At 49.4% G+C, this 21017-nt stretch overlaps 1 protein-coding gene across 1 annotated transcript in view; it reads left to right on the forward strand.

Annotated features, from left to right (window-relative positions):
* The window catches only part of ELAPOR2 (endosome-lysosome associated apoptosis and autophagy regulator family member 2), a 407006-nt gene that overhangs the window by 223963 nt on the left and 162026 nt on the right, over window positions 1–21017 (forward strand). The window contains exon 6 of the mRNA XM_086919742.1: window positions 12963–13068. Within this exon, the coding sequence (XP_086775868.1) occupies window positions 12963–13068 (106 nt within the window). The remainder of the gene's footprint in view (window positions 1–12962; window positions 13069–21017) is intronic.

Here is a 21017-nt window from a genome sequence, read left to right on the forward strand (position 1 = left end):
GGGGCGATTGCTAGTCTAGGTCCTGGTGATCGTCATTCGGCACACTCGACGCTGGGAGAGAGGAGGGGTTGGAGGCCCCCCCCCCGGTGGCACGAAGTCTCTGCTACTTCCGCGGCAAGGATCCCCCTCTCCGGGTCTCACAACCCGTTGCTTCAGAAAGGTGATCCACTTATTTTCTTCTTGTTGTTTCGATAAACATTTCTGAAGAACTTCAGCCTGAGATGAAAGGGCATCATATCGTTCCTTTTCCTCTAAAAGTTTTTGTTTGGTTATTTCTACTTCGGACTTCAACCTCTGCACTTTTTCTGCCATACACTTTTCTCTCTGCTGATGTTCTTATTTAAATGCGCCATTTCCCGACTTTTGTCATCATATTTATTTTTTAATTCAGTAATATCAAATTGCAGCTGAAAGTCTTCTTTCTTTCTTCTTCGAGGTCTTTTTTTGCTGTCATCAAGCGCTGGTCATAGTACTTTTGTTGTTCGTCCAGTTTCTGATCATCTGAACTGTTTTCTTTGGATTTATGTTGGAGTGTTTGGTTGGCCGTCTCAAGCTGCTACTCCAAGTCATATATTCCGGACACTAATCCCTTAACGTAAGCCTCATGCTGTCGGTCATATTCAAGCCACTGTTGGTTTTTTTCCAAGGCATCTTTTAGCTGGCTTTTGATTACATTTTGTTCCACTGCCGCCCCACTTTGGCCTACACTGCTTTCCTGTGAAACCTGGCTGGCAATGGCTCGGTTTTCACTCAAACTTTGCTAAGGAAAATCTCCAAGGGCTGGAAGAGTGCCAGCCTCCTGTTGAAGTCACAGGGCTAAAGGACTTCATCTACTAAAAGTGCTTGTTGCTGGACCTTGAGAATCCAGCACCTCTGAAAGAAACCAGCAATCTCGACGCCGACGGACGTCGCCGAATCCAGCTCGACATCGTGAGTAACGGCTCCAGTGTCCCGCTTCCTCGACGCCGGGCCCGATCGACGCCAGCAGCAACGCCAGTGAGTAGTGAGTTCGGCTCCAGCTCCAAGTGACCCCAGGTCTGCACCGCTGCTGATCGCATCGACTTCGTGCCCTCTCGACGCCGTGAGCGCTGCTCACTCTTGCAACATCATCAAAGACATCGACGCCGACGCCGTATCCTGCTTCGCCTCGTGAGCGCTGCTCCTGCCTGACATCTGTCGATGCCGCTGCAGGTCGCCCAGACTCCGAGGCCGGATCGACGCCGAAGACGCGACGCCGGACATCTCGACGCCGCTGATCATCGCGTGCTTCGCTTTTCCAAGGTACTGTGTTGTGAGGGTCTGTGCGACTCCGGGATCGACGTAGCGCTCCTCGCGGTCGACGCCGAACCCTTTGGATTAACTTTGCCTCGACGTCGTGTGACTCCAGTGTGGGTTACATTGTTGCCAAGAACTGTGTTTTAAAGAAGAAGAGTTGCTTTTGATACTCAAGACTTTGTGCTAAGAAGAAACTACACTTGAACTATTATTTTTCCTTCCAAGAGTATTTATTAAGATTGTGGTATATTTTTGTCGTTATTTGGTCTTGTGCTAAGCCTTATATAAAAATCCTTATTTTTATAATACTACTGTGTCGTGTCCATTTGTAGTGTATTCACTTTATTACTGTATGTGGTCATAAATGCTTAACACACAGCCTCTGAGATAAGCCTGTCTGCTCTGCCAAGCTACCAAGGGGGTGAGCAGGTGTTATCAAAGGGTGTGATCCCCTTGCCCTGACTAGAAAAAGTGTGTCCCTATTTGTCAGAAGTGCATACCTCTGCCAACTAGAGACAGCCGGTTCTAACATTGGACGCTGCGGTGAGAATTTGAACCTTTCATTTATGACCCATGTGCAGTGATTAGTGTGTGCTACATAGTGAAATCAGACCATAGCGCAGCCACAATCTATTTTGGGAGGATTCTATTTTTGTTCTCCGCTTTTCTGAAGCCTGATTTTTTGAACACTGCCAGTTTTGACCATGAGTGACGCCGGAGTCACTACCCCTGTTGTTGTGGAGGAATTTGATAGAAGTAAGATGCTGATTACAACAGAAAGCAATTAGACCATTATTGCAAGCAGTTCAAAGTTCCTACCAAGAGCTGCAGAAACAAACCGGAAGTTATCAAAGCATTGGAAGCCTGGTTAGAGTCCAGAGATCCCTCTGATGCGGTGGTGGTACCGCCAGGGGAAGGGGATGAGGAGGTGCCAGTGAATGGAGCCGTGTCCTCTCCCGGTAGCAGTGTTTCCTCTAAAGGTCTTTCTCCTGAAGAAAGAGAAGAAAGGGAGAAGGAGCGAGCATACAACATGGAAATGGCAAAACTTAAGATAAATGGGCATTTGGAGTTAGAAAATGCAAGAGGTAGGAGAGAAGCTGATTTGGAGATCAAAAGGTTGGAGTTTGAAAGAGAAAAGTTAGCTTTGGAGCGTGACACAAGGTTGAGGGAGCTAGAGCTCAAAGCTAAAGATTTAGACTTGAATCCCTCTGGTGGCAGCATTCCATCTGTGCCTGCAGAAAGTAGGTTTTATTTTCCCAAAGATGTGATCAAAGATTATCATAAGAATGAAGATATTGGTCAATGGTTTAAAGCATATGAGTTAGCATTGTTGGCTTACCGGGTCCCTGAGAAGGATTGAGGAGCGGGGTTGTGGGGTCGCTTTGTGAATGAGCGGAGAGATACCCTGTTAGACATGCCTGTTGAGGATAGGATGTCTTATGCTCATATGAAAGATGCTTTAATGTTGAGGTATGGCCTAACCCCAGAAAAGGACAGACAAGCTTTTAGAGAATGTAAGAAATTGCCTAGTACGACATGGGTTGAATGTGTCATTTTTTTGCAGAGCCATGGATGGTTGGGTAAAGGGCAGCAAAGTGGAAAGTTATGAAGCTCTTTATGATTTGTTTGCTTGCGAGCATTTGTCTAATAACTGTTTTCCAGAGCTGCGCCAGCACCTTATTGATAGCAAGATATCTAACCCTAGAAAACTTGCTGAGGAGGCGGACCGCTGGGTCAGTACCAGGGTTCACAAGGGTCCAGTGGGAGACTCAGCCAAAGGTGGGCAGTGTCCCCAGCAGAAGAGTGGGGGGGACAAGGGTAAACAAAAGGAGTCCCAGAAAGGGCCCCAAAGTAATCCCCAAGGGAACCAAGGCAAAGGTTCCCAGCCTCCCCCTGTGAAGAAGCCAGGGGCCCCAACAGGTAAACCTGTTCATAGGGGCCCAATGACCTGCTATGTTTGTAAGCAGGTGGGACATCGTTTTTATGATCCCCAGTGTCCCATGAGGGACTCTAGTGCACCACCACGTGCACCCCCCCCGTCAGTTGGCGAGTGTAGCCCTGGGAGGGGAGGAGATGGTTGCCCCTGGTGGGAGGGGTCCCGCAGAGATGTCCCTGGTTTCTTTAGGAGACATGGAAATGGTCCCTCCACCCCCTCTGCCTAGTAACACTAATAAATATAGGCAGTGGGTGACCATTAATGGCCATAGAGTGAAAGCTCTCAGACACCGGAGCGAGTGTGACCGCTGTCAAGTGTCACTTGGTGTCCAGAGAGCAGGTGGTTCCGCACGCATTCTACCCTGAGATAGCTGCTGACAACTCCCAGAAAGAGTGTGAGGTAGCTCAGGTTCCCTTTGAATGGGGGGGAGTTTCAGGTACTCTTCAGGTTGCTGTGAGGCCCGCCATGCCTGTTGATTGTCTCCTGGGCAATGATTTGGAAGACTCCCCTTGGGCTAAGGTGGAGAGGGAGACACATTTGAAAATGTTGGGTGTGCCAGAGTGGGTGTGTGTAACCACTCGATCCATGTCAGCAAGTAAGGGTGTTGATGGGGTCCCGGAGCCTGAAAGTATGGCCCAGGACCCAGCTGTGAAGAGAAGAGGCAGGAGGCGCGGGAAATCGGCCCCCATAGTTCCCGTGGTCCAGGAGGAGGCAGACCCTGAGGGGGATGCCTGGAGCCCATAGGAGAACAAGTTGCTGAACTGGGAGACTTGCCCGAGCTGACCCACTGGCAGCAGGATAGTGGTCCCTCCAGGGAGGAATGTGTTGCAGAACAGAAAGTGTGCCCTTCTCTTGTGGGTATGAGGCAGCAGGCCTCAGCCCAAACCTCAGGTGATCAGTCAGGGTCACATTTTGTCTACTGGGAGAACGACCTCCTGTATAGCGAGCCTAAGGCTGCTGAGCCTGGGTCAGCCCGTGTGCTGGTGGTACCCCAGCGCTTCAGAGCCTTCCTACTGGGTTTGGCTCATGACGTTCCGTTAGCTGGACATCTGGGGCAGGACAAGACCTATGACAGGCTTGTCACCCATTTTTATTGGTCCCAGATGAGAAGGGATGTAGACATCCATTGTAAAATCCGTCACACTTGCCAGGCAAGTGGGAAAAGCGGAAGGAAGCAGAAGGCTCCCCTCCAACCTTTTCCGGTTGTCAGTACCCCCTTTGACCGGGTGGGAATTGACATTGTTGGGCCCCTGGACCCCAAGACAGCCCTGGGCAACAGGTTCATCCTGGTCTTGGTGGACCATGCCACACGGTACCCGGAAGCCATCCCTCTCCGAACAGTGACGGCCCCGTGGTGGGACGGGCACTGATGGGTATTTTCTCCCGCATGGGGTTCCCCAGAGAGGTGGTGTCAGACCGGGGCACCAACTTCATTTCCAATTATATGAAGTCTCTGTGAAAGGAGTGTGGGGTAACCTACAAGTTCACCACTCCTTACCACCCTCAAGGTAATGGGCTGGTTGAGAGATTCAACCGGACCCTTAAAGGCATGATCATGGGTCTTGAAGAACCAATGAGGCGTAAATGGGACGTCCTCTTGCCATGCCTGCTGTTTGCTTACCGAGAGGTGCCGCAGAAGTCTCTAGGGTTCAGCCCCTTTGAGCTTTTGTATGGTCACCCGGTAAGAGGACCTTTGAGTCTGGTCAAAGAAGGCTGGGAGCAGTCTCCCAGGAAACCTCCCCAGGATGTATACAGTTACATGCTGGCCTTTAGGAACCAGACTCGGCGCTTCAGAGATCTAGCTCAGGCAAATCTGGAGGACAGCCAGGAAGAGATGAAGCGGTGGTACGACCGGAATGCCACTCTGGTCGAACTTCAGCCTGGTCAAGAAGTTTGGGTCATGTCCCCTGTGGAACCTTGTGCGCTCAAGGACAGGTGGACTGGTACGTTTAAGGTTGTGGAGAAGAAGAGCGATGTCACCTACTTGGTGGACTTGAAATCTCCCAGGAACCCCTTGAGGGTCCTGTATGTCAACCATTTGAAGCCCCACTTAGAAAGGTCCGAAGTGGGCATGCTCCTAGCTACAGATGCTGGAATGGAGGAGGAGAGTGAGCCTCTTCCTGACCTCCTGTATGCAAAAGAGCAAGATGGGTCAGTGGATGGTGTGGTCCTCTCTGACACACTGACCCTTGAACAGCAGCAAGATTGTCGCCACCTGTTGAGGCAATTTTCTGATCTTTTCTCCTTGATTCCTGGTGTCACTCATTGGTGTGTCCATGATGTGGACACCGGGGACAGCACTCCTGTCAAGCACAAGGCTTACAGGGTGACTGACAAGGTCAGAGCATACATTAAGGAGGAGGTCTCCAAAATGTTTGCCTTAGGGGTGGTTGAGTCCTCTAGCAGTACTTGGGCCAGCCCAGTGGTCTTGGTCCCGAAGGCTGCAGCGCCTGGTGCTTCACCAGAACTTCGGTTCTGTGTGGATTACCGAGGACTCCATTCAGTCACCAAGACTGACGCGCACCCCATCCCCAGAGCTGATGAGCTCATAGATCGGTTGGGGGCTGCCCGGTACCTTAGTACGTTTGATCTAACGTCTGGGTACTGGCAGATCGCCTTAACTGATGGGGCAAAAGAGAGGTACGCATTCTCCACACCAGATGGGCTCTACCAGTTCCGGGTGATGCCCTTTGGGATGAAGAATGCCCCTGCCACCTTCCAGAGGTTGGTCAACCAGGTCTTGGCTGGACTGGAGGATTTCAGTGCCGCCTACCTGGACGACATTGCAGTGTTCAGCGCCAGCTGGGAGGAACACTTGCGCCACCTCCAGGAAGTGTTGTTGGCCCTGCGCAGAGCAGGCCTCACAATCAAAGCCAGTAAGTGCCAGATTGGGCAGGGTTCTGTGGTGTACTTGGGGCACCAAGTAGGGAGCGGCAAGGTGGCCCCCCTGCAACCCTAGATTGATACCATCCTGGCTTGGGCGCCGCCAGAAACCAAAACTCAGGTGAGAGCCTTCTTAGGTCTCACGCGTTACTACAGGAGGTTTGTCAAGGATTATGGTAACATTGTGCACCCCTTGACTTCGCTGACTTCCAGGAAGCAGCCACGAAATGTGATCTGGACTGACGCCTGTCAAACGGCCTTTGACACCCTGAAAACTGCAATGTGCACAGCACCTATACTCCAGGCACCCGACTTTTCTAAAGAATTTGTTGTCCAGACAGACGCTTCAGAGCATGGGGTCGGGGCTGTTCTAGCTCAGGTGAATGAAGAGGGCCAAGACTTACCCGTAGCCTTCATCAGTAGGAGGTTACTTCCCAGGGAACAGAGGTGGAGTGCGATAGAGCGAGAAGCATTTGCTGTGGTCTGGGCGCTGAAGAAGCTAAGACCCTACCTGTTTGGGACTCACTTCCGGGTTCAGGCAGACCACAGGCCCCTCAGATGGTTGATGCAGATGAGGGGTGAGAATCCAAAACTGTTGAGGTGGTCCATTTCCCTACAGGGGATGGACTGTACGGTGGAACACCGCCCTGGTACAGATCACGCCAATGCTTATGGTCTGTCCAGATTTTTCCGCCTTAGTGATGAGGACTCCCTAGGTCAAGGGTAGTTCTCCCCACATTTCAGCTGGAGGGGACACGTGTTAGACCTGACATCATTGGCTTGAGTTTCTCCTCCATTTTTTTCTGTTTGCCTCCTCTGTTTACGATGTTTTTGCTGCTATACTGCTTTGAGTACTGTGCCACTGCTGATCAGTGCCCAGTGCAAGTGCTCCCTATGTAAAATTGCTGTATTGATTGAATTCCATGTTTGGCTTATTTGGTTTACTGTCAGTCCCTAGTCTAGTGCTCCAGGAGTTGCAGGGCTTGTAAATACAAATGCTGCTCGTGGGCTTGCAGCACATGTTGTGCCACCCACAAGAGCGGCCTAGTAAAAGTATGTCTAAAGGTCTGCCATTGCTAGACCTACGTGCAGTCTAGTGCTGTCACGCTGACTGCGCAAGTACACCTACTTGCCAGTCCCTAAACCTTCCCTTAACTTCATGTTAGTCACCCCTATGGTAGGCCCACGGGCAGGGTGCATTGTAAGTATAAGGTAGGACAGGCCTGACCAAGTTGGCATGTCCTAATAGTGAATTACAGCCATATTCGTTTTTCACTATTGCGAGGTAACCTGCTCTCCATTAGTTAGAATGGGCTGCCAGGATTATTAATGCTATAATCCTAGCTGGCTCGGGGAACATGGTGCAATGTCGAGTTTGGTATCCCTGAACTCGGGGTTTAATAACGCATCCGTTTGTGTGGATGGTTTTTGGACTCTGGGTTTGAAAATAGCACTTTTAGAAAGTGGCTATTTTCTTGTCTAACTATTTCTGGTTTCTGCTGGTTTGGTGTGTGTGTGTGACAGGAGCTGGGTGGCTCCAGAGGTCTGAATGAGTCAGTGTGGGATGAGTGGGACATTTGCATTGAGAGTAGGGGGAGAGTAGTTCCTGATAGCCTGCCCTGCCTGATACAATGCTGGCTCCACCTCCTGCCAGGCGACTGATGGCTCTGTGCCTGCCATGGACGATCCTGGCCCCACCTCCTACCAGGAGGCCGATCGCTCTGCTCCTACCAGGAGGCCGATCGCTCTGCTCCTGCCAGTGACAATGCTGGCTCCACCTCCTGCTGGGCGTCTGAGGACCCAGCCCTGCTCAGTGAATAGGCCAGGTGCCTCTGCCTGGCTACACCCACAACAGACCCAGGATGTGGGGAAATTCCCCTGCATGGACAAAGGGATCAAAGCCAAAAAGGGGTATAAGAGAAGGACCCCTGAACCAAGAATTTAGATCACTTCTGACAAGGAAACCGGAACCAAGGACAAGAAGCCTGCTGATCCAAGGACTTGCCTACCCTTCTGCCAGTGTGCTGTTTGTTGGGGGAATCCTGCAGTGCTTCTTTATTTTTGCCAAGGAACCAGGAGAGAGGAACTGTGTGTGTACTCTCAAACTTTGCTAAAGAAAATCTCCAAGGGCTGGAAGAGTGCCAGCCTCCTGTTGAAGTCACAGGGCTAAAGGACTTCATCTACTAAAAGTGCTTGTTGCTGGAACTTGAGAATCCAGCACCTCTGAAAGAAACCAGCAATCTTGACGCCGACGGACGTCGCCGAATCCAGCTCGACATCGTGAGTAACGGCTCCAGTGTCCCGCTTCCTCGACACCGGCCGCCGGGCCCGATTGACGTCAGCAGCAACGCCAGTGAGTAGTGAGTTCGGCTCCAGCTCCAAGTGACCCCAGGTCTGCACCGCTGCTGATCGCATCGACTTCGTGCCCTCTCGACGCCGTGAGCGCTGCTCACTCTTGCAACATCATCATCGACATGGACGCCGACGCCGTATCCTGCTTCGCCTCGTGAGCGCTGCTCCTGCCTGACATCTGTCGACGCCGCTGCAGGTCGCCCAGACTCCGAGGCCGGATCGGCTCCGAAGACGCGACGCCGGACATCTTGACGCCGCTGCTCATCGTGTGCTTTGCTTTTCCAAGGTACTGTGTTGTGGGGGTCTGTGCGACTCCGGCTCGACGTAGCGCTCTTCGCGGTCGACGCCGAACCCTTTGGATTAACTTTGCCTCGACGTCGTGTGACTCCAGTGTGGGTTACATTGTTGCCTAGAACTCAAGATACTCAAGATTTTGTGCTAAGAAGAAACTACACTTGAACTATTATTTTTCCTTCCAAGAGTATTTATTAAGATTGTGGTATATTTTTGTCGTTATTTGGTCTTGTGCTAAGCCTTATATAAAAATCCTTATTTTTATAATACTACCGTGTCGTGTCCATTTGTAGTGTATTCACTTTATTACTGTATGTGGTCATAAATGCTTAACACACAGCCTCTGAGATAAGCCTGTCAGCTCTGCCAAGCTACCAAGGGGGTGAGCAGGGGTTATCAAAGGGTGTGATCCTCTTGCCCTGACTAGAAAAGGTGTGTCCCTATTTGTCAGAAGTGCATACCTCTGCCAACTAGAGACAGCCGGTTCTAACAGCGGGACATTGGGAAGCATCTTTCCCCGATTTGGGCAGCACGATGATGTCCGCTTCTAGCATATCCAGTGGGATGGTGCCTGGCCCCTGAAAAGAATTAAAAAGGCGAGTTAAAATTGGCGTTATGAGCGGCCAGAATGACTTATAAAAACCCGCAGAGAAGCCGTCGGGCCCTGGGGATTTCAACGTTTTGAGTCTAGATATCGCTCCAATGACCTCCTCGATCCTGATAGGCGCGTCCAGAGCCGCTGCCCCCGAAGAGTTAAGGGCCATGTTTGCCACTTGGCTAAGGTAGGCCTCGCCCGTCCTGTCAACGGTCGGGTCCCTGCTATAAAGAGACGTGTAGTACTCCCTAAAAGAGTCCTCTATCATGTCATCAGTTGTTACCCTCTCGCCCCGGGCATCATTGATGGTAGTAATCTTAGCCTGCTGGGTGCGGGCCCGAAGTTTGCTCGCCAGGAGACGCCCTGTTTTGTTACCCCCCACGTAATAAGTGTGTTTAAGCCGCAAGTCCGCGAATTCCGCACGGTCCAGGTCCAGGCCTGCAAGTTGTGCCCTAGCCGCTTTCAATTGGCACCAGATCCTCGGGGCCCCTGTGCGGCTATGAACCCATTCAAGCTCTGTGACGTTGGCCGTGAGCAAATCCCTTTGTTCCGCTCACTCCTTGTTTTCCGCTGCGGAAAGCGCTATCAGTCCCCCCCGCACTATGGCTTTAAGCGCCCCCCAAAGCACGGGGAGAGTTGTGTCAGGTTGATCGTTGGTCAAGAGATAATTGGTGATACATTTACTGAACTACTGATGCACCCCTGCCTTGTGTAGTAGGGATTCTCGTAACCTCCATTTGCCTTTAGTTGTGCGTGTACGAGGGACTGAGAGGAAGAGTGACATTGCATCGTGGTCCGAGAGTGCGGCAGGTACGATTTCCACTTTGTCCTCCAGTGGTTAAAGTCCAGAGGAACTAATAAAATGGTCCAGCCTAGCATACGTATGGTGTACATGTCAGTAAAATGTGTATTGTGTACTCTTGGGATGGGCCTCCCGCCAAACATTCAGAAGCCCTCTTTGGCTCAGCCAAGCCCACCCCTCTGGTGAGAGTGCCCCTGTAATACCATAGCGGTGACCCGACCTATCCTGATCCGAGTCCATAACAAGATTGAGGTCCCCCCAATAAGAACATGCTTATCTTGACTCAGTAAGACATCCGACACTGGACCCTTAAGGAAGGATTCCTGGACCGTATTAGAAGCGTAGAGAGACCCCACAACTAAAGTCATGCCCCCCACCTTGATAGTAAGTGCTAGCAGTCTACCCCTGACCTCCGCCAACTTTTCCCCCACCAAGCCCCGGAAATGTCTTGCTACCAGTATGGCGACCCCCCCCTTCTTATCCATGTTAGAGGAATAATATTGGTGAGGAAAGGCAGGGGATTGCATCCTATGCCAGTCTTTAGACAGCAAATGTGTTTCTGAATGAGACAGATGGAAGCCCCAGAATTTTCTAGATAGGACAGAATCGCTCTACGCTTGATGGGATTGTTGAGCCCTTTCACATTGAGGGTAACTATCTTCATGGTAGAGTCCATCATAGAGTCAGAGTGTGGTAAGGCAGCGCTGTCCCGAAATCCCCAGCCGCTACTAGATGCCCTGTCAAGGGCCCCTCCCAGGTGACACACCAGTTCCTGCCCCATCCCCAACCCCCTTTGCCAGCCCCAACTGTCCCCCTCCCGCCTTCCCTAGCCCCCACCCCCCTTTCCCAGCCCTTCCAAATGCCCCAGCCCCCATCCCTAACCCCAACTGGATACCCCCAACACACAATCAAAGTCCTATGTCTGTCACCCCTCCTCGCAGACATGTGGAAAAAGTATCTGCCGGAGAGTGCAACCTCAACGACAAGCAGCCCCCCGGTCTCCCCGCACCCCGGCCAGCTATGAATCGCAAATGGTGTGTCCCCTGCTGAGAATTCAATCAGGCTGTGGAAGAAGTGTCTTTGAGCACCGCCGACACAGCAGCTTCTCTTTCTTGTGACAGGGTAGTCCGGTTTCAAGCTCGTCGCTGTCGAGGTTCGTCGTCTGCGCACCCTTTGCCATCCGCCATCTCTTGACTGCTGGGACCGGGGTGGCGAGCGGCCCTGGTCGGTGTGGGCGAGGCCCAAGAGGTCGCAGGTCTCCTGAAGGGACCTCATCTGATAAAGCACTCCGTTCCACTTAAATATCAGTCTGAAGGGGTGGCCCCAGGAGTATGCTACCCCTTTGTCTCTGAGGAAGGAAGTGACCCCCCCTAAACGCCTTCCGCTTCTGGAGAGTGATGATGGAGAGGTCCTGGAATAGTAGGGGTTTTTTCAGTCTAGCTTCCCTGAGGATCCTTTCCTTTAGGGGGAAATCCGGCAAAAAATCGAGGGGCAGTGCACCGCCGCGTCGGGCCCACTGTGCGCCCTGTCGATCCGAATGCCCAGTTCCAGGCCAGCACCCAGGATGTCCCTGAACAAACCCTTCAGAAGTGTGCTACGTCTGTTCCTTCTGCGGACGGCGGAACCCCCCAGACCCGTACTTTGTTTCTACGTGATCTGTTTTCAAGATCCTCTGCATGGGCTTGGCGGTCCACCTGTTGCTCCTTGAGACAGATCAGTTCTTGTTGGAGTTGTTCCACCCCCCTCGCCGCTCACCTGCTACGGAGTCTGCTGCTGTGGGAGCCTCGTGGTGCTAGGCCTCCGTCCCCGGCCTCGATTCTCCCGCTGTCGGTGCCCGTGACAGGGCCGCACCGGTGGACCGCCACCCAAGAGGCGGGGCCCCCCCCCAGGCGAACAATGGTCCGGCGCGATCCAGTAAGGCGGGGAGGGGGAAGCCGGCTCTCCTGTAGATTAGGTGGGGGTCCCGCGATGGCCTCAGAGTCGGGTCCCCAGCAACGGTGCCATTTTATTAACCTTGCGCCCGACATTGGCCCCACAGTCCTCCACGTTGTTCGGCACGTCCCTCTGTGCTGCACGCCCTATGCTTCTGTGCCGGTGATCCTCGGTACTTAGGAGGCTCCCAACTGCACCTCTGTTCAAGGGCACTTCCTGGTGCCAGGCATGGCCCCGCGGCCCCGCCCTCGATTTTCGTCCGGGCCGCTCCGGGACTATGACGCCCCCTCCGGCGTCCGCGGCGGGTCTCTACCGCCCAAGCAACGAAGGGCCCGGCTTGTCCCCAGCCAGCAGAGCGGGGGACAGGGCCCAGCCGAGCACGGGACAGGACAGAGTAGAGTCGGGCGGCTGGATGGTGATGCAGGGTGCAGACGGCCGCCGGTCTCTGATATCTGCCGCTACATGGCCACCATTACGGGACACAAGGAAGGTGAGTCAGCTGACGGGCGGCTCTCCGGTAACTCTTCCAAGGTCAGCCCCTCAGCTCTGCTGCTGTTGCGGCCCCCAAAAAATGGTTCTGGGGGGCACTTTGAACCCGGTTAGGCTGGAGGAGAGAGCCCGGAGCAAGGAACCTCCTCAAGGCACGTCCGCCTAGGTCGCCATCTTGGCCATGCCCCCCTGACTGCATTTTAAATGTCATGGTTGTGCTTTAGTATACATGAAGAGGTTACTAACTACACAGTGGGAAATTGTGAAGCACTACAAAGGCTTTGATTATGATGTAATTTCTACGAGATGAAAAATATTTTATGGCTCTGTATTTGTGCATTAAACCTACAGAGCCTCATGGTTTAGGATGTTGTGGTTTATTAGTATTTTTGTGTCTTTTGTAGGTACCTTTAAAAACAGGGACCAACATTTTGTACTGGAGAACAACTGGTATTCTTATGGGTTCACAAGTGGTGAAACCTGTCCTGCTGAAAAACATTACAATTGAAGGTAAAGCACAATTTAACTAGATTGTTTTTAACTGCAGAGTCACTGTCTCCAAATGTTACAATTTTATGGAATTCTCCCTGTATCTCTAACTTCCATTCACCTTGTTTTATGTTGTGGGAGAATGTTGCAAACTTAGCCTACTCTTACCAGAATGCCTAAAGACAATGTCTGACTTATAAATGTTATTCTACCTAATACTTTACTTGGCACCTGTCACAAATACATATGCAGTGCAATTCTCCTGTGCAGCACAGTCCTTCCAAATATGTTTCAGTGGAAATAAAACAATGAAAATGAGACATTCCTTCCTCCATGGATCACTTTGGGCTCATCAGCGGTCGAAACCGTGATGCCTGCCACTGCCTTTGTTACCCATTACGTCCGAGGCGGCAAAATTGGTGCCAATATCAAAGGTGTAGTATCCTATTGGGAGGTTGTACTCCATACAGACCAAATATGTCATACTATGAAGTTTCATTAAAGAACAGTAGTTCCTTCATTCACACATCCACTCTGGTTATATTGATTCCGTGCAATGTTCAAACAAACTTAATACCAAAATCAGTCAACACGTGTTTCAAGGTAATCCTCTCTATCAAGACTGAAAAGAATTTAAAAAATCTCCTAAAACACAGAGATCACACAAATTAAAAAAAATATGTGCATTGATACAACCTATTATTAGTAAATAATGATATTTTGACCTCTTGAGAAACGCTTGATATCAAAATCCATTATCTTCATGAGAGCCTAAGTGAAATTGAAATTTTCTCATGCTGAGTCAATTCCAATAAATTAAATCATACATTGCTTATGACGTGCGACTCTACTCCTCAGTTGTTGCAGTACAATTTTAACAACTCCACAGAATTTCAATCATTTAGAACCTTATTTAATCTTTTCCGATGTATGGTCCTTTTCCAAGAGAAAAGAAACAAGCCTTTATTGATTTAACATACATCAAATCATTTATAATAATCTTTGTAACAATGCACCCTCTCTTAACTATGCAGTATAATGTTACATATGTATGCAAATTACATATCTGTTAATTTAAAGGGTGATTCTCACTTCGATGTTACTTCATGTCTCATTCATTATTTTTTCAGTGACGTCCAGTTTGGCTTAGAATCAAACCATTTCATACATGTGATCTATGTGTCAATAATTCGCTTCCTCGTTAGCATACACATTTTTCGTAACCCCTTCACAATGGTGGCTATTCCGCCGCAGTGCTAAGGGGTCGGTGCGGCCGCGCGGCGGCCGCATGCTGGTGACGGAACTGCTCCGTCACCAGCCTCGGTTGAGCTGTGCTCATGACGGAGCGGTTCCGTCATGGCCCGCCCGCTCCATAGAACGCTCAGCACAGGCGCGGAATTTGCGCCACGCAGGCGTTCCGAGCGGGCCATGACGGAACCGCTCCGTCATCAGCACAGCGCACCCGCAGCTGATGACGGAGCGGTTCCGTCATCAGCGTCCAAGGGGTTAAGGAACATACAGATTTAATTCAAATTTATCACTGAGTTGGCATTTGTCCTAATAGAATTAATCCCACAGATAGACTATCCCGCATAAGATATCTGATGTATGACGCTACGGGAATTTTATATTCCCAAACAAAGTGGATAAAGGTCTGATTGAAAAAGACATTTGCTTTCTACACCTACAAAGAATGAACAGTAAGAAGAGCATCATCTGTATGTACAAATTGTAGAATCGCTTTAAGTTTTTTTGGGGGGCATTTTAATTAGCGCAAACTAGACCCAAAGGTATCAGAGTGCTTTACATGAGCACCAGTTGCATTATAGAGGGACACATTCATTTTTGTTAGGCAAGGGGAGATTACATGATTTGCCCACAAACACAGAATGTTGAGTGTCCCTGCCGAAACTCGAACCCGGTTCCCCAGCTTCGAGGTTGACTGCTCTAACCGTTAGGCCACATCCTCTCCCCAGTTGGCAAGATTTACTCATAATCATAAAACATTGTTTTTCTAAAGAGTGGAGTTATATGCATCGGTGAGAAGCCTCCATAAGGTAAAAATTCTTATGAGATGTAACCGTTCAGAATCAATACAGGTAAGGTAAGAATGATCAAGAGGAACTTGCTGTCTACCAAAAATTAATGATAAAAAATAAAGCACTATCTCTTGCCCAAATAAAGATTGATTCTCTTTAAATCACCAGGATTTGGTTACTATAAATCTCAAGTATTGTGAAATCATCGTTGTTCAAAGAATTAGGATTTTATTAAGTCTCCTTAAATTAACTCCATACTACTATAACCTACTCAATTTAATACCTAAATGAAATTTCCTCATAACACCCTAGAACTTATCATATTCATTGGTTGGTTAACAAAAAAAACCTCACCATGTGGTAATAGTTTCTATTTTTCTTTTTTCTTCACAGATTAAAAGCATCTGTCCTGTTAATTTTTTTCTTTTCTCCACAGTTGGTGTCTGTCTAGTGTGAAAACCAAAATAATACAGTTCTAATTTTGAGTATAGTGTTTAACAAGCAAACAAATTCCCCAATGTCTTTTAACTTACCAGAAGTATATAGGTTTTGTAGCGTCCTCCCCAGCCTTGGCACCCGCCAATGACTACGTAGCACATGGAGTTTGGTATAACACGTCTTTATTCATCTGTGTGTAACTGTGAACTCAACATTCTAAACCTGCATTCACATAACATGTATATACAATCATAGCTCTTCGATGAGTCTTCGTAGCGCCCTGATCACACTTCCCAATAGTGTCTTCAGAAACTGGGGGCAGGCAGTAGAAGTGCCCATGATCCGCGTTGGTGATGTAGGAATAACAGCAGTCAGGGGGGTTTCAATTGTCCTTTTAGATTGAGTCTCTAAATTGACATCAGTGCCTGAAGAGCGACGAGCCACATGTTGGAAATGCGAATAATCTCGCATAATGGACTTCCCAGGATGTTAGGCAGTCAACATTTGTCCTTTTGCTGGTCGCAACATGAAATGGCTAAGCATTGAAAGGTAAAAGTGGCCTAACCCCAAGATTTGACTAAGATTTCTTTCGATTAATCGATCGATTAACCGAGTGCAATTTCCACCTACATACATTTAAGCATTGAATGGAGCATCAGTTTTTTGTTTTCTAGCCTGACGAACAACCACTTGATCTGATCTAGGAAAAGTAAGTAACACCCTTTGCATGTCGGCGCCTGTGTGCATAGACCTTAATTTTCCGATCCAAGGCTTTTATACAGGTTTCTTGCTCAGTATTTGATCTACTGTTGGCCCATTGAGGTAACTAAGTCATCATGGCTCTCCCAAACATCAAGGTTGCAGGGCTTTAGCCTGTGGTTGAGTGAGGGGTCGAACGGTAAGTTTGAAGAGTAGAATTCAAGACCGTTTTAAGGTCAAGTTTTCTAATTCAGCACACTGATCAACTTTCTTTTCTTTTTATAAATTCCTTTTATTAAGTCAATACCATTCAACTTTACAGATATAATTTGAGAGGAAGCGAAGTAATCCATTTACCCATGTTTAAATTAGTTTACTACAGCACTAACATTATTAATCTACACATTCACGGGTCCATAGACTCTTCCGTTGCGGGAACCACGGGAGAGCTACAGATATTCCCTCTGTGCACATTCCCCTTGTTCCAGACTGCGAAGCATTTTTTGGGACAGCTCTTTGCTGCTTATACAGTCTTCACCCTAAACATGCACCAATTCTTGTCTGTTTTCCACTGGGCTATGTTAGGTGGCGATGTAGCTCCCCACATCTGTGCTATCTTTTGCTTGGCTATCGCAAAACCCAATGTGGCGCACAGCTTGTCTTTACTGGATAGATCTGTGGGCTCCCATACATTCAGAAGGCGCCTCTTTGCTTCAGGACGGACAGTCATTTCAAGCACCTCACTCATTACTTCATGCACTCTGCACCAGTATCGTTGTATGTGCTCACACTCCCATATTATGTGCATGAAAGTACCCAGTTAGTTACAATTCCTTCTGCACTCTCCCCCCTCTGCCCGCCCCATATGGACCAGACAGGGCCCCGTAACGTATACTCTGTGAAGTATTTTTTGAGCTGGTCAAGATGTAGCCTTGCAGAGATGGCCACTTCCCGCGGGAAAGCCACTGCCACCTGCCATTCTTCCTCATCCAGCTCGAGCCAGTCACCCACCCAATGTCCCCTCGTCTGTACCAGGGGATATGGACAGGTGTTTATCAACTTTTTATAAGTCAGAGAGATCATTTTTTTAGGAAGGTGTCCATCTAGTAACCTGTCTAATAAAGGGGGAGGCCTCTGGAGGGGAGGAGCCTGTCTCCACATGTGTCTTCAATGCGTGCCAGATTTGTAGGTACCCAAAGTACTCGGAGTTGGCTAATTTGTATTCCTTTTGAAGCACCTCAAAGGTGGGAATACCACCCTTCTTCCTCAGGTCTCCAATTCTCAAGATCCCGATGAGATCCCAGTTGTGAAACCCCTTCAAGGTTCTCAGAGTTCCCAGCTGCTCCAAGTCCCAAAGCGGTGTTACCAGTGTAAGTTTCCGCCTCCATCCCAGACTTTTGGTCGATGCATGCCAGATTTGGACCAGGTGTTTTGTTGGTCCCATAAGTTGGAATTTGCGGGAATTGGAGTAGAGGGCTCTGTCATAGGTCAACCCAGGTAATTGCCACTGGTCCATGGCATATCCGGGGTAGTTGGGACTCAAATAAGTACCTTGATTGATGGCTGCCAAGTGCGCAGCCCAGTAATACTTCTTAAGGTCTGGTAGCCCGATTTCCCCCGTCATACCAGGGCAGGACCAATTTATTCAGCGCTATAGGGGGCCTGTTTTCCCACAGTAACTGTCGCTGCAGTCTCTCAATCTCCTTGATGTACTCTACTGGGACCACATCGGGGGAATTCTGCAGAGCATATAGAGGATGTGGCAGCACCATCATCTTAAAAAGGGCGGCTCTCCCCAGCATCGAGGGCGGGAGCTCCTTCTAGCTAGCTATGTTGCGTCGTAACCTCTGTAGCGGGGAGAGTAAGTTGCTGTCATAGCGGCATTTGAGATCCACCGGATGACTATCCCCAGGTATTTGAATCCCACCTTTGTTGTTTGAATTGGGCTGTCGCTAGGCGGGAGGAGAGGTTCTCCACTGAGAACGAACATAAGGGATTTAATCCAGTTAATTGAAAACCCTGAAAATCTTCCAATACCGTTAATATATCCAAAACACTATGAAGAGACCTTTGGGGGGAACCTAGATATAAGAAAAAATCATCTGCATACAGAGAAATGCGATCTTCCCTGTCCTCTGACCACCGCAACTCATGTATGACTGGATCTTTGCGGATTCATTGTGCTAATGGCTCCAGGTAGAGGGCAAAGAGTAAGGGGGACAGCGGACACCCCAGACAGGTCCCGCGACTTAGGCTAAAGGTTGCAGATTTTTTGTTGTTGACCGCCTCCTCCGGGACCTCTAGGTCTCGACACAAGTGTGTGGACCTCCTGAAGTACCTTACTCGCTGAGTCCTCTTCCCGGAAGTCAGGGAGGCACCGGAAACGGACTTGATGGGGGAGAAAATTGAGGGAGCCATTTGCGGGCTGGAGTCTCAGAAGGCATTGGGACCTAACGGACTGCCTGTAGAATTGTTTGGATGCGCGGCAGATAAAGTTGTGCACCACATGCTCAACATGTTTCAAGCGGTGAAGAATCGATCACAATTGCAGTTCTCCTCAACAAGGGCATGTCCCCATGGCCTGTAACTCCTACAGACCCATATCATTACTTAACCTGAAGGCTTTGGCCAACGGACAAGTGAGGGTCATAACCTCCGTACCAATCTGCGTTCATGCCGCACGGGGGCACCCAACTTAATATAAGGTGTCTATATGGGTTTCTGCACATGTCAGCTCCAGCAACGGAGGAGGTCTTAGTGCTCTCCCTGGAAGTGAGAATGTAGGAACAACGCATGGGAGGAAAGGATCGCCCTAAATGCCGATGACATCTTGCTATGTCACGTGGCCTCGCCACTCGGTGGACAGGGTTATTTGGGCTTACAAATTCTTTTGGACAAGTACCTAATTTTTCCACTGACCGGGGCCTGCCCAGCTCATCCATCAACATACCTGGCTCCAGTGGTAACACAGGGTTTTCGGTACCTGGGTATTTTTGTGACCAGGGATGTCAAGGAATTCATAAGTCGGAACCTGTTTACACCGCTCAAGCACTTTAGGGAGGATAGGGAACACTGGAGGGTGCTTCGAGTCTCTGATGGGCAGGGCTGTGCTTTTTAATATGATGACCATCCCCCACATGCTGTGCGCCCTTCAGAACACCCCTTATAGGGTGTTGCAGAACTTTTTCAATAAAACCAATAGCGAATTGCGCTAGCTCCTCTGAGATGGAGGTAGTTTGTGGATCTCCCTCAGGAAACTACAGCGGGGGTGTTCAAAGAAGGACTAGCTGCCCCTGCATCCGTGCTTACTACTGGGCTTCCCAACTGATAACAATTAACAAATGGGTATTTGGAGACATGGAGGAACCAGCCTACAGGGTCAATCATGAGGTTATTAGCGACCAGGGATATCCTTCCATCCTATATGACAAAAAGCGAACGGGTTCATTACCGAGCCACATCAGATGATCGCAAGCACATGGCATTAAGCCAACAGGCATCTGAGCGGGGAAGTTAAATTGACTGCCACAACTCCACTGTGGGACAGCGAGCAACTTGGGGAGGTAAAGAAATTATGGGGCCTCCTTCGATGGGGACTGATAGGAATTGACTGCCTTGTAGATGTTTTAAAGGGGGGGGCGCACTATCTTTTGAAGACCTCCAAACCGAATACAACATGGGGGCCAGGAAGCGCTACAGATACCTACAACTGAGACATGCACTGTAGTGCCACATACCTGAGGGACTCCTCACCCATGGAATACCGCTTGTTACAGGACCCAACCCTGGTTTTGGCAGTCTCCCTAGTATACAGAAAAAATATTGAGCAACTCCACCAATCTGCTCCATTCACTACGGGAAGCTTGGGAGGGAGACATAGGACTCATCGAAGATGATGACAGAGCAGAGGCCCTCCAAATCCCATATGGGCATGTTTCTGCCTCATACAACTATGCATACTGCACAGATCCTACTACTCCATATCCTTGCTGCACCGCCTGGGTCGCCACAACTCTGCCTTCTGCACTCATTCTTCCATATCGTTTGGGATTGGCCAGTGATCCAACTGTATTGGAGGGGAGTCACACAGCTCATGGCCGCGGTTACAGGACTTGCAGTTCCCCCTGAGACTAGATGGCTGGTGTTGTGCATAACAGGAGAAGAAACGTGGCCCATGTTGATGTTGGTGGCAGGGGTGGCCAAATACAACATTGTAAAAACATGGGGGGCGAGTGGACCCCCGGTCATCCGGGACTGGAAGAACAAACTAGACTGGTGTCAGCTAGCAGAGCGGGAGATCTACTAGAGTCGCGGCTGCCCTCAAAAGTACGAGAAGATCTGGGGCTAATGGAGCCAATACAGAGAACCCATAGGAATTGTCAGTGTTTCTGCGGGAGGAAGGCTGTTTTGGCTTGTATTGTATTTCTTTACGTTCCACTATGCCTGCATTGCTATATACGTGATGCATCTGATGATTTCATCGCTTTCTAAAACTACCCTGGTTTGATTTTCTCCACACTGATTCATTTTGTAAACATTGTTGTATACTGAGCAACTGTTTAATAAAAAGGCTGATTGCAGGAATACCCCACATCGCAAAGATGCCGTCTAATCTCTTGATGACTCTTTCTTGAGTGATAGATGAGAGATCTGTCAATGGAAAACTGGAGTATTCATCGACAATCACCATCAGGTCATGTCCATTGTTGAGAGCACGAGAAGTCAACTGCAATTCTTTCCCATACATAATTTGGCAACTCTGACCTGTTTAAGCTGGGTTGAGTTGTTTTCAAT

This window comes from Lissotriton vulgaris, chromosome 1_1 (assembly GCF_964263255.1).
Source record: "Lissotriton vulgaris chromosome 1_1, aLisVul1.2, whole genome shotgun sequence".
NCBI classification, from domain to species: Eukaryota; Metazoa; Chordata; class Amphibia; order Caudata; family Salamandridae; genus Lissotriton; species Lissotriton vulgaris.